The sequence below is a fragment of the Passer montanus genome, unplaced genomic scaffold (assembly GCF_014805655.1).
Source record: "Passer montanus isolate IOZ18808 unplaced genomic scaffold, ASM1480565v1 scaffold71, whole genome shotgun sequence".
NCBI lineage: Eukaryota > Metazoa > Chordata > Aves > Passeriformes > Passeridae > Passer > Passer montanus.
This window is the reverse complement of record NW_024372259.1, coordinates 3,711,674-3,729,221: the sequence shown is the minus strand read 5'-3', so window position 1 is coordinate 3,729,221 and position 17,548 is coordinate 3,711,674. Positions and strand designations below refer to the sequence as shown.

At 57.7% G+C, this 17,548-nt stretch overlaps 2 protein-coding genes across 2 annotated transcripts; both read right to left on the bottom strand.

Moving 5' to 3' along the window:
- Positions 1-6,004: 6,004 nt before the first annotated feature.
- Positions 6,005-12,511, bottom strand: EEF1AKNMT (eEF1A lysine and N-terminal methyltransferase). Its single transcript, XM_039730304.1, has 8 exons — positions 12,089-12,511; positions 10,619-11,366; positions 9,028-9,227; positions 8,350-8,545; positions 7,991-8,134; positions 7,597-7,806; positions 7,122-7,253; positions 6,005-6,674 (listed from the first exon to the last, which is right to left on the bottom strand). The coding sequence occupies exons 1-8, from the start codon at positions 12,422-12,424 to the stop codon at positions 6,400-6,402; spliced, it is 2,241 nt and encodes a 746-aa protein (XP_039586238.1). The 5' UTR covers positions 12,425-12,511; the 3' UTR covers positions 6,005-6,399.
- Positions 12,512-12,581: 70 nt separating this feature from the next.
- ITPA (inosine triphosphatase) lies at positions 12,582-15,985 on the bottom strand. Its single transcript, XM_039730306.1, has 8 exons — positions 15,838-15,985; positions 15,701-15,758; positions 15,535-15,599; positions 14,979-15,052; positions 14,373-14,404; positions 13,565-13,680; positions 13,075-13,151; positions 12,582-12,827 (listed from the first exon to the last, which is right to left on the bottom strand). Exons 1-8 carry the CDS (start codon positions 15,898-15,900, stop codon positions 12,719-12,721), a joined length of 594 nt encoding a protein of 197 aa, XP_039586240.1. The 5' UTR covers positions 15,901-15,985; the 3' UTR covers positions 12,582-12,718.
- Positions 15,986-17,548: the final 1,563 nt, after the last annotated feature.

Genomic DNA, 17,548 nt, shown 5'->3' with positions numbered 1-17,548 from the left:
TGCTCCAAGCCGTGCCACTGCAGCGGGTGCGATTGCAAATGCGCGCTGAGGCTGAGCTAAGAGCTCGGGCACACAACAGAGATGAGATTTAGCTGCGATCGCTGGCAGCAGGCACACCATGAAATATGTGAAAGGCGGGCTTGGAGCCGTGCAGCGACACGAGTTCTCCTCTCTGTTAGAGCAGCTCTGGCCTCGCTCAGCGGGAAAAGCAAAACAAAGGGAGCTGTGAACATCCCGCAGGCTGACGGGACTAACGACCTGGAGGATTATCAAAACTTCTTGGCCAGAGCTCTCAGTAAGTGTGAAAAATTACTCTACAGCAGACTGACCTATAACTCTGAAACAAGTGTGAAAAGAGCATATTATATGGCACTATGCAGATATTTATTATATGTATTATGTTGTATTGGTTAGTAATGCTGCATTAACATTTTAATAGTATGGTAAATGTAGTTTTGTAGTTAAAATGTAGCTTTTGTAGTTAAAATAGAAACTATGTATGTGGGATCTTTTTTTAAAGAAAGGAATGAGGTACTCACATCAGATAGCAGACACAGGACACCTAAATCTTTCAGAGAAAGAGAATTTATTGCTCCATTATCAGAAGACCAAGTATAGATTCCCCACCTTCTGGGAAAAGCACAAACAATTTCATGATGGATACTTGTTTTATCATGAGAGGTTTTCCTCATTTTTCCAACCACTCCAAGGGAGTAGGGAAGGAGAGAGGAGAGGCACCCGAGCACATCTTTAGGTCTCTGCTTTTCCTGACTGACTTCTCTGGGCAACTTGTCCAAAGCCCCATGCAGAGCCCAGCCTGGCTTTCTGAATTTGCCAAGATTCAGAGTGGCTACATTCAAGGAAACAGGGGTGCTATGAGACCACTGCAAATCTTCATGTAACAAATAACCCTGAAATACAAGAGCCAAATCGGTGTCAGGGGGCCATGCAAGAATTTGTTCTCGGGGGGAGCAGTAGGGGCAGCCCCCAGGAGCACAGAGCTGTGCTGCTCACTGCTTAACCAGCTAAACACAATCTGGTTTTACCCTGCTGTGCTCACTTGTGCCCCTCATCATACAATACAATAAAATACAATATTTATCATTTCCTTTTGCTGCATGCCAGGCTCAGCAAGGAGAGAAAACCTCTGCCCAGCACCTTTCCTGGCACAGCAGGAAGGGTGGGTGCCCTGATCCCCAAGGTGACTCCAGCAGTGTGGTCTGATGTCACATGTCACCAGCTCCAGTCACAGCCTCTGGTGCATTTCAGATCAAGGCTCCAGACAGCAAGCTTGTCCTGCCATGACTCTCAGAGAAATATATGGCAAAAATAGCCTGGCTTCAGGGTGCAGCTGAACCCACAAACTCAGACACTTCTGCCTAACCAGGCAGTGACGTTAGCACTGAGGACATTTGGACCAGGTCCCCAGGCTGCTTCCCAAACACACAGCAGTGCAATTCCCTTCAGGAGAAGTGAGTTCTGTATAAAGCAGCCGAGTGGGGACCTGCAGATGCCTGCAGTGAAGAGCCAGGCACGCTGCCCTGCCCGGGGCAGCCGAGCACAGCAGAGGCTGCTCCTCTCCCCTGTGAACAGGCAGGCTCCTCCACACCTGCTCGTGTCTCCGGGGGCCTTCCTCACCTCCTTCTTGCTTCACACAAGAGTTTTGGCTGAGCTTTTCAGCTTGATGGGCACAGAGCAGGAGAGGTGTGGGCAAGGGGCAGCTCCCAGGTTCTCAGCAGCACTCGGCTCTGCAGTGGTGCCAGTCAGCATGATGCCCTGTGCATCTGCCAGGACCAGAGCTCAGACCTTGAAGCTGCAAAAGAAGGAACTCAAGCCCGTGAAAGAAAGCCAGAGTGGCGGCAGGGCTGTGATTAGAGTACTGGCTGCTGCATTTCTCCGTGTAAAGAGGATGTGCCCGGGGCACTGCTGACTCACTGATCGCAGGACAACACAGTCCCTGTCCCAGCTCTCCTCTCTCCTGCCCTGTCACCTCCAGCTGCATGCTTTGGTCGGGTGCATCCCATTGCAGGGTAGAAAAAGGGCACCGTGCTGCATTGCAGCCTGCAGAGGTGTTTCCCTGCAGCCCTCAGCACCCTAGGAAAGAGCTGCACTCCCTCCCTGCAGCCTGGCAGCACGCCTGCTTCCTTGGCCACACAGCCAGACAAGCCAAGTGCTTCCCCAAGGGGAGATTGCACGGACAAAACACTTCCCACGTGCTTCCAGCCTCTGGGAGAGGCTGCTGCAGCCCTTGTTGTGCTGGACCATGCCATGCAGCATCCCCAGGCAGTGGGGCCAAGGCTCTGCCCTGCTGAGGGCAGTGGGGCCAAGGCTCAGTCCCTGCAGCTTTTGCTGCTGCAAAATCTCTGCCAGCTGCTTGCTGTACTTTGAGCTGATGACAGGATGTCCCTTATCCACCTCCACCCTGCTTCTGAGAGAGAATTGGAGTGTCATTCTCTTCTCCAGAGCAGGGACCTGGGCTGTCACACTGTAAGGGGTGTACATGCACCACCCCATCAGTGCCTGCCTCAAAGTGTCACCATCCCAACAGCTGCCTGCTGACAGCCACTCTGGGCCAAAAACCCTCTCTGCATCCTTCCACCCAAGCTCAGGAAGCTCAGGGCTGACCCACCAGTTAGATCACAGCCCCTGGGAAAAGCCTTGCCATCATTTCTGTCTAGTTGGGATCCTGGGAGTTATTGACATAATTATGCCGATTAGCAGCATGATTATTTCTCTCATGATTATTTGTCATGATTATTTTGTAGTTAAAATAGAAACTATGTATGTGGGATTTTTTTTAAAAGAAAGGAATGAGGTGCAGTGTCCCATTCACTGGAGCAGCAGCAGGACATGGCTGCGATGCTCTGAGAAGGGAGCAGCCCAGAGCATCCCCAGCTGCCTCCAGCCTCACACCTGAGCCCTGGGGTGAGTCACACACCCGGCTCTTCTCGTGCTGGGAAAGCCAGCAAGGAAAAAGCCAACATCTCCGTGCCAGTGGGGGTTGCTAAGTGACGGCAGAGCTTGTTTCTATCCCGCCACTGACAGCGTGCCTACGCTGCAAGGGAAGGAAGTGAGGAGTAAGGGATGTAAACATGAGTGCATTGCCAAAACTCTCGGCAGAATCACCGCTGCCAAACATATACATTAGCTGCGTGTTTTGGCTGCCAGCAGAGAAATATTTACTATGTGTCAATTACTCCAGCCTTGGAGCATTTTACCTGCAGAGGAGGATTTGCAGCACTCATGAATTTGCCAGTTTTCCAGCTGAAATTATTTTCCAGACCAAAGTTGCTGTCAGTAGCTGCAAGGACAGCTGCAATGAACTGAGATTTCATCCTTACATTGTTTCTAATAGATGGCTTTTGTTTTTCCACCAGGATGTGGCGTTATGCAGCATTTTGGAAGCACAACAGAAAGGCAGGACTGGACAAGGGAGGGATGAAGGCAGCCTTTGTATGAGCTCCTGAGGAAGAAAGGAGATGGTTTCGGCAAAAAAAAGGGCACACACACACAAACCTATGTGGTTAAGATTATGCAGAGAATTGCAAACTAAGTTAAAAATAGCGTGAACGCAGCACTGCTGATCTAGTTGAAAAATTTGCCATTGCTAAGCTAGGTGGATAATAGATATCTTTCAAAACAGTGCTCATCACAGAGGAGCTTTAGAAACTGCATGGGGGCAGGCACACTTCAGCTCCAGCTTCTCCCTTGTTTCTCCCCCGTGCTGTGCTGAACTCAGCACAGGAGGAGGAGAATCACTGCAGGAGTGACTGGGTGGTGACACAGAGGGCACCCAGCCAGGCTGCCAGCCTTTATCTGAGGCAGGGAGCAGGCCAGCCCTGCTCTCCTGGGCCTGGGAACCATCCAAAGCACTTATTTAAAAAGCATCTGCTCCCTTTGTGAAGCTGCAGGTTAGCCCAGGGAGAAAGTAGGGCACCCATCTGTCCCTCTGTGGGAAGGGGAACAAGGGAGGAAGCATCAGAGAAGGGATCTGAACAGAGCAGTTCCCAAAGCAGAATCTGCTGGCAAATTAAAAAGAAAATACATCCCCAGCTGCTGATCAGAGGGAGGTGCTTGCTGGCAGCACAGCTGCCATGGTGCAGCCTGGGCACCAACAGCCCCATCTCCTGCACTGGGCAGTGCCCACATGGTCCCCGCTGCTTCAGGGGGTGAGAGCCTGTGGGAAACGGAGTTGTAGAGGATTCTCAAAGTCTGGCAGAAGGCTCACACAGTGAGCATCTGAATGCAAACCTTGAGAGAAGAAATGCTGGCTTAGAAATGCCATGGAACAGGACAGACATTGCTGAGAGAGAAATGGAGCTAGAAACAAGTTTCAAAGGATGGTTTTGTGTAAATAAGACTAGATACTTTGGAGAAATAGAACTGTAAAGATGCACTGTAGTAGGACCCACGAGGGATAATTTTAGATGATTGGCTTTATGGCATCTACAGCATGGTGTGGCAAATGCTGATAGGCCAAGAAACACTTACGGTGCATTGTAATTAATGATTGTGATGGTGTGAATTATAACACCTGTATTGTCTCACCCTTCACTTGAGACTGAAAATGGAATACAAGTTTTTAAAATGCCTCTCAGTTGCCCCATCTCTTGGTCAGGAAAGGGTAAAATCTGACAAGAGCCTTTTGGGGTGTCCTTTCCATGGCCCCATGAGCTGGGGAAATGCAAACTCTCAGCTCACACACCCTCTCACTCTGCTTTGGAAGTGGCAGAGGTTTTCCCACAGATGGAGGAGAGCTGGCTCCTTCCAGGCAAGGAAGGGGAGCTGAGAGCCAGATCCCTCCTGGAGGGAGGAGGGATGTGTGTTGTTGCACACTACTTGTGGTGTGTTGTTAGCTCCCTGGGCTGTGGGGAGGTGGCTGGGGAGGGTTTGCTTTGGGAAGCAGCTCTCAGCAGGGCTGGTTCACAGGCTGTCCTCTCAGGCTGCCAGCGGCAAAGGGAGCATGGAGTGAGGGTGCAGGATCAGTGGCAGAGCACCAGTGTGTCCCCTTGCTGCCTGCAAGCTGGTCACTTTGTACCATGTCTCAGGCTCATTTTGGCACCAGCTGCTGCAGAGGAGAAAGACAAGTCCCCAAAAATGGCTTCTGATGAATGACCTGTAGGTCCATGACCAGCCAGGACACACACGATGCCTCAGGTTTTAGCTTTTATATTTCTCAGACTCTGTGCTGCTTTAGTGTGTGGGTCTGAGCTTCATACTAGGGGAGGGTGAGCTCTCTTCACAGAGCAGGGAGACAAAACAATTCCTTCTCCAGCTGGGGACCAAGGACAAATGATCCAAATCTCAGGCCCAAGAGCACAAACAACGTGGGCTGAAGAGAGAAGAAAAACAAGCAGGATAGGACTTCAGGGACTAAAGCTTAATTGACCAATTAACTCCAATATGCAAATAGAGCAGAACTTATAAAAGTGAGAGACCTCATGACCAGTTGTGCATTGTGACCATTTTGGATTCACCTGGGGTGTAGCCCTGGCTGGACTCTTGTGCTGCCCAAGGTGGATCTGTTGAAGCCTCCTAATAAATCCCCATTTTATTTTTTAACTCTGTCTAGCCTCTGTTCTAGGTCAGCCCTCACAGGGCATCACACAGGCCAGCTCTTGACTGAGCTGTCCGGGCAGGATTGGGGTGCTGTGGGAACAGCCCAATGGGTATTTTCTGGCTGCCCTTTTGTCCTGCAGGAAGGCTGCCCTGCACCAGCTGGGTGAGGGGATGGTGTGGCCAGGAGCCTGAGCCCAGGGCTGGGTCCCTACTGGCCCTGGGGCAGAAGGGCTCTGAGCTTGCGGGTTTCAGTTCAGTGGCGATGGCTGGAGAGATTCAGAAGAGGGAAATGTAGTGGGATGCAGCTTGGGGAGGGCGAGTGGTGAGGGGGCAGTGGGGTTCAAGGGGCAGCTGCCTGCTCCCAGGACACACCTTTGAAGTGCAGAGATGACTGTAGTTTTTCCAGGGGGGTGGGTGCTTCAGAAATAAGTCTGAAACAGCAAAGCACTGCAGGCCTCAGAGCACCCCTGAGTACTTTATTCTCACAGCTCACATCCCTCCCACACACATCCACAGGCAGGCTTGGAGCAGCCTGGGGCTCAGCAGAGACACCAGGCACGCTGGAGACGCAGGGACAGGCACCATCAGAACAAATGGAACTGTGCTGAAGGGGAAGAACAATCGGAGGGATGTTCTTCCCAAGGTGGGAAAGCAACGAGGCCAGAGCCAAACCCACAGCCTGCCAGTCCCACAGCACCTTCCTCACCCCACCTTGGGCTGCACAGCTGGAGCCCTTCCTCAGGAAGCACCTTCCCATGGCAGCCCCATCCTCCCAGCAGGCCCAGGCCAGCGTCTGGGCCCACAGGAGGCCCGCCATGCCGGGGCAGCGGCAGAGCCCCCTCAGAGGGCGAGGACGGCCTGCAGCATGTCTGCCAGCGCGTAGGAGCTGTCCCAGGGCCGGCCCGGCTGGCGCAGGGCCCGCTCCAGCGCCCGCGCCCGCGCCGCCAGCTCCGCGGGGCCGCGCCGGCCCGCGGGGCCCGCCTGGCACAGCAGGATCTCGTTCACCTCGCCGTGGATGCGGCGCGCGTAGAGCAGCGGGAACACGGCCCTGAGGGCGGCCAGCACCGACTCCTTCAGCCGGGCGTCGCGGCACACCAGGTTGAGCACGAAGACTCCTGCAGCAGGGCGACAGAGAGCGGAGTTCAGAGCAGCCTGTGCACCCTGCCTTGCTCCCTGCCACCCTGCTCCCTGCCAGCCTGTGCCACCCTGGTGAAAATGTCTCCCTCACCGGCGTCCCCCCGGTGCCCCTGGCCCCGCTCCACGTCCCTGCTGCCACACGGGTTGTGAGTGGCCACGAGATCTGTTCTCAGGAATTGCCTACACATTCTGCTTCCAGAAAACTCTGCTGGCCCCCTGGGATGTCCCAGCCTGTGTCAGGCCACCCACTCCATCCTGCTGTCACTGAAACAGCCAGATGCAGGACCCACCAGGAGAAGGGGATGCCATGCAGCAATCCTGGCTGTAGCCACTATTCTCCAGGATGAGGAACAGTGGCACAGCCCCAACTCCACACAGAAGTGGCCAGCCTGGCCCTGGGGACATGGCCAGATCTCCCCTCCTACCTTCTGGCTTGAGGATGGTTTTAACTTTCTGCAGAAAGGGCTTCTCCACAAAGGCTGGGGGAGGGCAGCTCATGCCCACCGTGAGGTCTTTGCTGTCCACATCAAACATGACGGCATCATACTGGGCTGGTGCTGCAGGACAAAGCACAGACAGTTGTTATCCTATGGGACAGAGGTGAGCTACACACGTGGGAAGGCCAAAAACGGGATGGTCAAGACATCCCTTCTGCCATGTCATGGGTGTCTTCTCTGCTGGGGTTTCTCTTTACAAGCCCTTGGTGCTGGGGGAGACAACAACCTCTATCCAGGCTGGCAAGGACAGGCGGTGAGGCTGGAGATTGTGACACACAGCAGGAGATAGGCAGGAAGAGAAAGCAGGTGGTGACGACAGCCCAGGACTCTGCTACCCATGGTGGCACCCACTGGGCTGAATGAAATGGGTGAGATGAACCTGAAATGCTCTGTGAGATGGTACCTTCAGCTGCCAGCTTGGCCACGTAGTCCAGGCCATCGGAGACGTGCACTTGCATGCGGTCACCCTGGGAGAACCCGAACCAGCGCGTGGCCACGTCCAGCATGGAGGGGTCGATCTCCACCACGGCCACGCGGGCCTGCGAGAAGTAATCGTGGACGAAGAGGGGCAGGCTGCCCCCGCCGAGCCCCACCACCAGCACTGCCAGCTCTCCTGCCAACCAAGAGCACCCAGTGAGCCACCAGGATGCCATAACCCCACTGCTCGTCCCAGCCACCGTCCCCAAAATGCTTTGGGAAAGGTGCAGGGGGCACCTTGGCCAAAAGAGCCTTTCCCCAAGGGGCTGTGGCGTGGGGACACCTGCCCCAGCACAGCCTCCCACTGCTGGCCTCGTCACCTGGGAGGGCGTCGGGGCCCCCCAGCAGGCAGAGCCCCGCAACCATGGCCTTGTGGTGCTCACAGCACAGGTAGCTCTTGTCGATGGCTCCAGGTGGCTCAGTGGGGCTGGGTTTCTTCTTGTCCTTCCTCTTCTTCTTCTGGCCTGAGTAACAGGAGACACCAGCCAGTAAGGCAAGGGATGGAGGTGCTTTCTGGGAACTAGCCACCCCCAGCCCTGTCCCACCCACGGTGTAAGAACACTCCCAGGGCTGCTCTGGGGCACAACAGGCAGGTCCCAGCAGGACTTCTGCCTTCTTCCTCCATTGCTGTCAGTCTCTGTCACCCTCAAAAATCAGCCTTGGCCCCTGCCCCGTGTACCTGGGAGAGGTGTGGGGGCCAAGAGCCGAGCCTCAGACTGCACCACGTTCCTGTTCTGGAGGAAGATGAGGCGGCGGAAGTAGCAGGTGCCATCTCCCTTCACGTCCTCCACGACGAAGTCCCCGCTCAGGGGGCTGCTGCCACGGTGCCGCACCGCCCGCACCCCGATGTCCCCTCCCACAGACAGGAAGGGCACCTGCAGGGAGGACAGGGGCTGCTGGCAATGAGGAAAGGCTACAGGCAAAGAGCTTGGCTTTCCCACTGGCCTGAGTGAGGCAGGACAAAGCAGACGCAATAGAGGAGCAGTGGGATGCCACAGGAGAGCTGGGGATCTGCACCAGATTCACTCCCAACACAGGGAATGCAGGGAGCAAACACAGCAAGATTTTTTGCAAGAGCTCAGATGTGCGGAGTTGGGACAGGAAGGAGAAGACAAAAGGAACAGAAGTTAAATAAAGCCAGGATTAAGACAGGAGGCTGGATGCTTTTAGGGTTTCTGGATCTCTGCTTTTCTTGGGATGCTGAGTTTTGGAGGGCAAGGACTTTGTACTGAATCCTACCACACAAGCACCTCAAATCCTCCAAGCACAGACAGACAGCTGGAGGGAAAGCCAAGAGAAGAGGGTTTCCCCCTTGTTTTGGGAAGTCCAGCCAGGGGATCGGGCAGCAGAGGCTCACCTGCTGCCGGGCAGGGAGGCCCGGCGGGGCCAGCTCCATCACCTTCCCCGAGAGCTCTGCCTGGATGGCAGCCATGCCCTCGTAGAGCTGCTCCCTGTGCAGGGCCACCGTCAGCAGGCGCACGAAGCCCGCGCTGGCCGCCAGCTGCCTCCGCCCTTCCTCCGTCCCAAAGAGCCACTCGGTCTCCCTGCCCTGTGGGACTGCAGAAGGGGCTGCCATCAGCCTGGGCTGCTCCTGGCAGCTCCTCCACTCGGTCTCCCTGCCCTGGGGGACTGCAGAAGGGGCTGCCATCCGCCTGGGATGCTCCTGGCAGCTCCTCCACTCGGTCTCCCTGCCCTGGGGGACTGCAGAAGGGGCTGCCATCAGCCTGGGATGCTCCTGGCTCTCCAGCCTCCAAGGGAGGAGCCACGGGGAATGGCAAGACATTTAAGGGAGGTAGCACTGCTTGGCTAGAGCCACTGAGACCATCAGGAGAGCCAAAATCTGCCCTGTTTTGGGCAAGCTCATGCAAAAAGATGGAAAAACCACATCTCATTAGAAGGGAGGGTCAAACAGGCTCCTGACCTGCCTGCAGGCTGTGGGAGCTTTGCAGGCATGCAGGGAGGGAACAGCTGCTGGCAGAGGCTGACACATCTCTGTGAGTGCAGCCCCAGCAGTCTGGCCCTGCAAGCCAGGACACCCACAGAGAGCAGCGTTGCCTTCCCAGCTGCAAGGTGTTAAATTGTCTGTCACCAGCATCCAGGCAAGAATCACCACCTTGGAGGCAGGGCAGGCAGTGTCCCTCTGCCCAACAAGCTCTGTGCCACATCTCTGCTTACACCATCAGGCAACATCACCGCAAAGCCAGGACTAAAACATCACCCCAACCCCACACAGGTGGGTTATTTCCCTCTCCAGCCCCAAATTCAACAGGCCCACTGTGCCAGATCTCTGCTTGCACCACCAGGCAAACACCACCAGGCAACACCAGGACATCACCCCAACCCCACACGGGTGGATTATTTCCCTCTCCAGCCCCAAATTCAACAGGCCCTGAAGGGCTGTTGCACTGCTTGGCTAGAGCCACTGAGACCATCAGGAGAGCCAAGATCTGCCCTGTTTTGGGCAAGCTCATGCAAAAAGATGGAAAAACCACATCTCATTAGAAGGGAGGGTCAAACAGGCTCCTGACCTGCCTGCAGGCTGTGGGAGCTTTGCAGGCATGCAGGGAGGGAACTGCTGCTGGCAGAGGCTGACACATCTCTGTGAGTGCAGCCCCAGCAGTCTGGCCCTGCAAGCCAGGACACCCACAGAGAGCAGCGTTGCCTTCCCAGCTGCAAGGTGTTAAATTGTCTGTCACCAGCATCCAGGCAAGAATCACCACCTTGGAGGCAGGGCAGGCAGTGTCCCTCTGCCCAACAAGCTCTGTGCCACATCTCTGCTTACACCATCAGGCAACATCACCGCAAAGCCAGGACTAAAACATCACCCCAACCCCACACAGGTGGGTTATTTCCCTCTCCAGCCCCAAATTCAACAGGCCCTGAAGGGCTGTTTTGCAGCTCCTGGCCAGGGCAAGCACCTGACTGCAGCCTGGACAGGCTGTACTCACTGATGAAGATGGCAAAGTGATTGTCCCGGGACGGTTTCACCGAGGGGCTGTCCACCACGTGCAGCGTGTAGCGAGGCTTCCCGCTCTCTCTGTCACACAGATCCAAGGAAACCTGCTCCCTGCAGGGGGTTTTGCTGATCTGGCTGCAGAGCAGGGCATAATGCTGCCTGTCCTTCACCGCGGCCACCAGGCGCTCCGCGCTCTCCACCCGCATCGGCCGGTCCTGCTCCTCAGGGCAGATCTCCAGGATCTGTGCTGCTGAGCCAGGCACCTTCCTGAACTTTGTCATCACGTACACAAAGACCGGCAGGACAAACTGCTGCCTGTCCCCACCGCTGGCCACCTGGTGGACTCGCACCACCCAGCCTTCCTGGGAGAAGTATTCCACAGCTTTCCTCAGCACGTGGGCTTGAGCCAGGGAGACGCAGAGGTAGCGCCCTCCTACCTGCAGCACCCGGCTGATCTCAGCAAACATCTGGTCCACCTTGGCCAAGGTGGCCTCCTCCTCGTCGGTCAGGAGGGCATCCAGCGTGCCTTTGTCCAGGACCACTTGGAAGTGGGCGTCAGGGAAGTCCATGTGGAGCATGTCCATCAGCAGGTAGCTCACCCCCGGCCGGGTGCCGGCGCTGCGCTCGCGCATCTGGCGGATGGCGGCGTCGCTGACGTCGATGTTGACGATGTCCTGGCACATGCCCACGTCGTACATCTGCTCGCTCAGCTCCGAGTTCCCGCAGCCCACCACGAGAACCTGGGCAGCACACCAGAGCAGTGAGAACACCCTGGAAACAACCCCCCCCCCCCATTTTGGGAGCAAATAGCAGTCGTGTGTGGGAGCCCTCTGTGCAAACCTCACCCTGGGGGCTGCACTCCCTCTCCATGGCCGAAGACAACACGTCCACAGGGGACAGTGCCACGGGCAGAGAAGTGATGTGCCTGCTGCATGTTTTTGGAGAATGACTCCGGAGTTTTAACCCCCAGAGCTGCCCAGACCAGGGCTCTCTCCTGTCCTTTTGCTAAGGCACACTGGGGGCTTCACATCATCTGTGTCAGTCCTTGCACACAGAACCAACTAGACTGGAAAAGACCTTGGACATGGAGTCCAAGCAATGACCAAACGCCAACCAAACCACGGCACTGAGTGCCACATCCCGTTTTTCCTTAATCATCTCCAGGGACGGTGACTCCACCACCTCCCTCTAGGCAGTCCATTCCAGTGTCTAAGCGCCCTTTCTCTGAATAAATTTATTCTCCAAATGCCCGCCCTAAACCTCCCCTGGCGCAACTCAAGACTGTTCTTTCATGCTGCTGCTGGTTGCCTGGGAGAAGAAGCCACCCCCAGCTGGCTCTAAGCTCTGTCAGGGAGCTGTAGAGAGCGATAAGGTCAGACCTGAGCCTCCTCTTCCTCAGGCACAACCACCTCAGAGCTCGCCGCCCAGGAGGAGCCCGGAGCGGCCACAGCGCGGGGCTCACCTTGTCGCGGGGCCGCACGTACTTGTGCAGAACGGGGCACAGCTCCGGGAAGGCCCCGTACCACTCGAAGGAGCGCTGCCCGCGCTGCCGGAAGAACCGATCCCAGTAGCGTGCGGAGCCGAACTCGGCGGGGCTGCGGGGCAGCAGCTCCATGGCCGAGCCGGGCCGGGCCGTGCCCCGCTCCCGCCGCCCCACGTGTCCGCCGCGCTGACCGCTTCCGGCTGCGCGGCGCGCCCGCCGCCCATTGGCTGCCTCCGCCCCGGCACCTCCCCATTGGCCGGCAGCTCCGCCCCAGCTGCTCCCCATTGGCTGCCTCCACCCCGGCCGCTCTCCCATTGGCCGGCTGCTCGGCGCTCCCCGCGCAGGGCCCGGCGCGCCCCCGCCCGGTGCCGGCTCCGGTCCGAAGCCGCCCCCGAACCAGCACCGCGGCTTTCACCGCGCACGGCCGCGGGGCTCCGCTGAAGCAATGAAAAGAGCGGAGAGCGAGGCAGCGGCGGGTTCAAGAGGAGCGGCTTTAATGGCAGCCCGCAGCGGAGCGCAGTGACGCGCACAGCGCCTGCCGCGGCAGGGGTGCGGGCTGGGGCACCTGCAGAGCCCTTCCCGGCGCCAGGAATCCCGTGTGGCCGCGCGCTAGCCGAGCTCTGCCGAGCTGCTCTGAACGAAGAAGGCGGAGAGCTCGCTCAGCGCCCTGTACCGGTGTGAGATGGAGTTCTTCACTGCCTTGGGCATTTCAGCGTAGCTGCGGGACACACAAACAAGCGTCAGGAGCAGGGACACAGCACCGAGAGCTCCCCCTCTGCCTCCCTGCTTGGCTCAGGGGGCATCTGTAGTGACACAACCCCTGATCCGGGGGTTTCCCATCACCCACCGTGTTCTGAGCCAAGAGGACATGTCCCCCTAATGCCCCTCCTCACAATCAAGTTCCTCTGGACACCCCTGACCACGGTTTGCCTTACACACAGAGCTGCAGGAAAAACAGCACTTACGTCTGGTTGTAGCCATTTGGCTGGAAGCAGGGATCCCAGCCAAAATCCCGAGGGCCCCTGGGCTCCACTATCACCCCCTGCCGTGAGAAAGCACAGAAAATCTTTAAAAGAACAAAAAACCCTCAAAGACTGCACTTCCCTTGCAGGTACATTTCCATCACAGGCCCTGCAGGTGCTGTCCCCTCCCCAGCTCGTGCCCAGGGTGTGACCAAAGTCAGCAGCTCCAAACTCGGGCTGCCCTATGGTGGCAGTGCTTTAACGTGTCCAAGTAACAGAGCTAAGAACACAGAGGAGATGGGGCTGAGGACACGTGCAGAGCTCAGTGAGCAGCACTGAACAAGGGCTCAGCCCAGCACCCACCCCCCAGCACTGTGCCCTCCCCGACCTGCTCCCAACATCCAGCCACCCCAGGGCACCACCAGGGCCCTCAGTGAGGCCGTGCTGCTGTGCCAGGGCAGCACAGCCCTCCTGGCCAGCAGGCAGCACCTACGTGGGTCTGGCCTTTGAAGAGCCTCACGGGCTCCTCGGGGTTGCCGCTGCTGAAGGCGAAGGTGCAGAGCGCGTAGGCAGACTTGTCCTCAAAGCCAGCCAGCAGCTTGTACAGGCCTGGGGACACAGAAGGGAGCCTGTTCCTGCTGCTCCCTGGGGGCACAGCACGGCCACCCAGGCATGGATGTGTTCCACACGGCATTCCCAGGCACCACGGGAGGGGACAGAGCTCAGGCAGCAGCATGTTCCTGGCAGGATCCCTGCTGCGGCTGAAGGCAGAGCTCAGATCTCATCTCCAGAGCCCTGCCACGAGTCTGGAGCACCACGGGAGGGGACAAAGCTCAGGCAGCAGCATGTTCTCTGCTGCGGCTGAAGGCAGAGCTCAGATCTCATCTCCAGAGCCCTGCCACGAGTCTGGGAGAGGAAGCAACCCAGCACAACTAAAGCCCCAGGTGCTTGAAAGTGATTAGTGCTCGTGTCAATGAGACCAGCGCAGGATTTGCAGTCACACTCTGACCTGTGGGGTCAGGGCACAGCAGGGGAGGGGAGTGTCAGTGGAGAGGGGCTTTCCCTAAGCCTCAGGGAGCAGGGGCTCTTCCAGGACAAACAAGAAGCTCCCATGAGCCCTGCCACCAGCCCGCAGAGGCAGCAGTCTGGGAATCCAGGGGTGGAACTACTGAGAAAAACAACACCCTGGGAAGGAGGGCACAGAGCAGGCCCGAGGAAGCTGCTGGTTCCCCCAGCAGGGCAGGGGCCACCTCAGGGGCAAAGCAGTGGGTTCACACAGAGCAGTAACACGGGGGCAGTACCTTCTGGCTTGAGCTTCTCCAGGAACCATTTTCTGAAAGGGAAGGACAGAGGGAAGATCAATTTTTGCAATTATCTCTCAGCAATACAGGCATGTTGCTTACATTTTCATAGGCCTTTGAAATCCTTTTCACAGGCCTCTGAACCCCTCTCAGTGTGCTGTAAGATCACTCATTCTGGACTGTTTACCAGGAAGGACACACTTACCTCTTAAGCTGAAGAGGGCACAGCAGTGGGGTATTTCGTTTACTGTATCCTAGTTATTATGTATATAAATAATATAATACAATAATATAAGTTTATGTATATAAATACATAATAACTTTGTTATCTTCTGGATGAAAGCTGTCCCTGTGAGAAGCCATGGGGCACTCATGGCAGAGTCCTGCTGAAAGGCTTGGTGCCTCTCCTGCACAGCTTCCCAAGCTGCCAGAGCAGCACCACAGACTGGAAAGCAGAGCCAAGAGCCCAGGTCTGTCTCTCCATCCCTGCTCCATGACTCACTGCAGGGCTCCAGGAGCAGCCCCTGGGGTGCAGGAGGAGGGGCAGGGCACAGCAATCACCAGGGTCCCTAACCCTGGCAGGTGAAAGGAGAAACAGCCACTTACATGTAGGGGCCTGGGAGCCCCCCCAGGGCATTGAAGCACAAGCAGGTGTCCTCTACTATGACAGGTCCCTGAACCTACAGTGACAGCCCAAGAGAAGGAGAACATTAGACCCAAAGGAAGGCACTGCCTCCAAAGCCTTGCTCCATCCCATCCTCGTGTTTCCACTCGACCTCAAAGGCAACATACGCCAGACAGACAATCAAACCCAACCCCCCAGGCAGGCCAGAGAGGCTGAAGAACAGTGGGGAAGGTTTCACATGGAGAAAAACGAGCAGGGCTGAACACTCCCTGCCATCCTGGAGGACAAGGAAAGGGAAAGCCAGTGTTCCAGAGGCATGGCTGCAGGACACCCATCCCGGAGCTAGGGAATGTTCAGCAGACATCAAACTCTGTCCTGCACTGATGGAGCTCCCGTGACGTCCCGCTGCCAGGGGGACACAGCATCAACCAGCCCAGCCAGGAGGGCAGCGGGGCCGGGCCGCTCTGGATCGTTCCGTGTCCCTGCCCGCGGTCCCTCCGCACCCATCCCGCCGGGAAAGGGGAAGGAGCCGGTGACCTGCCGGGCGGCTTCGCGGCACTTCTGCACCGAGATCTCGTCCGGCTCCCCCTGGTACTCGGGCACTGCGGACACGGGGACGGAGCGGAGCTGAGCGCAGGGCCGGGCCGGGCCGGGCCGGGCCGGGCCGAGCCACCGCACCGCGCCAGGCCCTGCCACAACTCACGGTCAATTTTCTTCGCCACCAGCGTGTAGGGAGAGGAGTCCCCGAGGATCTGCGTGACCTACGCGGGGAGAAGGGAGGTGACGAGGCAGGCAGGGACAGGGGCCGGGGCAGGCCGGTCCGGGGCCCGCCGCCCTCACCTCCTCCAGCTTCTTGGCGTTGCCGGTCACGAACACGACGCTCCGCCGCGCCGGCGCCGCCATGCTGCCCGCGCGCACGGCCCCTGCGCGCCCGGCCGCCAATCAGCGCCCGCAGCGCCGCCGCGCCCCGCAGCGCTCGGCCAATGGGGAACGAGCCCGCCCCGCAGCTTCCAGCCAATGGGGAAGGCATCCGCCCACTGCAGAGAGGCGGGAACTGCCGGGTGCGGGGCGGGTCGCCATGGCAACCGGCCCCTCACGGCCCCGGGCCGCGGAGCCCGCGCTGCCTTTGCTGAGGAAAATCAGCTGCAGCCGGGGAATCCGCAAGGGGATGGTGCTCCAAGCTCTGCTGGTGCTCAGCCTCCGACTGCGGGCGCGTCCCTGCGCTTTCTGTCACCAGGTTTCCTGTGCCGGAGCCACAAAGTCCCGCCGTTGTTGGTTTGCTGCTGGTGGCGCCTGTGACAGCCAGAGCTGTCCCTTGGGAACGTCTGTGCCCAGGACAACCCCGGCACTGAGGGACTGGAACCCACAACGGATCAGCAGCCCACTCCAGCAGCTCGGGGCAGTGCAGTGATGGCTGGCCCGTGGCAGCTCTCCCTGCCCTGCACCTCGGGAAATGCAGGAGCGGCTGGTGGCTGCAGCACAATCTCCGGGCTCCAGGCAAGAGTTCTGTCCGTGGGGCCGGGGTGGAGCCCTGCAGGAACAGCCCAGGGCAGGCGGGGAGCAGCCCTGGGAAGGAGCAGCAGCGAGTCCCAGCTCTCCCTCCGTGTACCCAGCCCTCCTCACGGCCAGACCCTGCCGAAACTCCAGCTTTCAAAGGGCACTCCTCAGCAGGGATTCCTCTCCCCCTGGGCTGCCACAGCCAGGAGGCCTCTCTGCCCCTGTGTCCATCTCTGCAGCCTCCTTTCCCTCAGGCATGGGGACCTGGCCACACCACAGGCTCACACAGCAATCCTGAGGAGGAATGCACTGCTGCTGCCAGAAGATGCCATTCCATGTACAAAAGAAATCATGTGGAAAACAGCAGCTGATGGTCTGTCCTCTGCACAGTACAGGAATGGGTAAAACAGACCCAAAGCTTGGGTGAAGGAGTTGTTTTTGTTGTAGAAGAGGTCACGAAGGAGCTTCTAAGTGAAAACCAATCCGCAAGCATGCAGACACTGCTGGAAACAACACCCCTTCCCTTTCTGCTGACTGCAGATCTCTCTGCCACCAGTCCAGGGTGGGACAGCACAGGCTGCAATATTAAACCACAACACCAACGGAGTATGTGGAGGACTGCTCTGTACCAGCCCAAGATCAGACATTTCTAATGGTCTTTCCAGCCTTGTGGGGAAAAAAAATCTATAAAACTTGCTTAGCAAATTCTATTCCTCCATGTTTCTGATCAGGGCTCCTGTGGCACCAAGGTCCTGCTGTGGGTGGCAGCAGCAGCAGCAAAGGCAAGGCTGGGCTGGGGGAGAAAGGCAGAGCCCTGGCAGGGCTCTGCAGCAGCAGGAGTGAATTAACTCGTTTTCCAGCTGGCAGGACATGGCACCAAACAGCTCAGCGAGATCTGCAGCCCCCTGGAGACAGACACAGTCCCTCCTCACCCACCTTCATGATCCTTGCAGGCAGAGTAGCCCAAGGCATGGGCAGGATTGTCCCTTCCACTGAATGTATGATGTTAAAACCAGCCTATACTTCAGGAGGAAAAACCCAGCCTGCCTTCCTG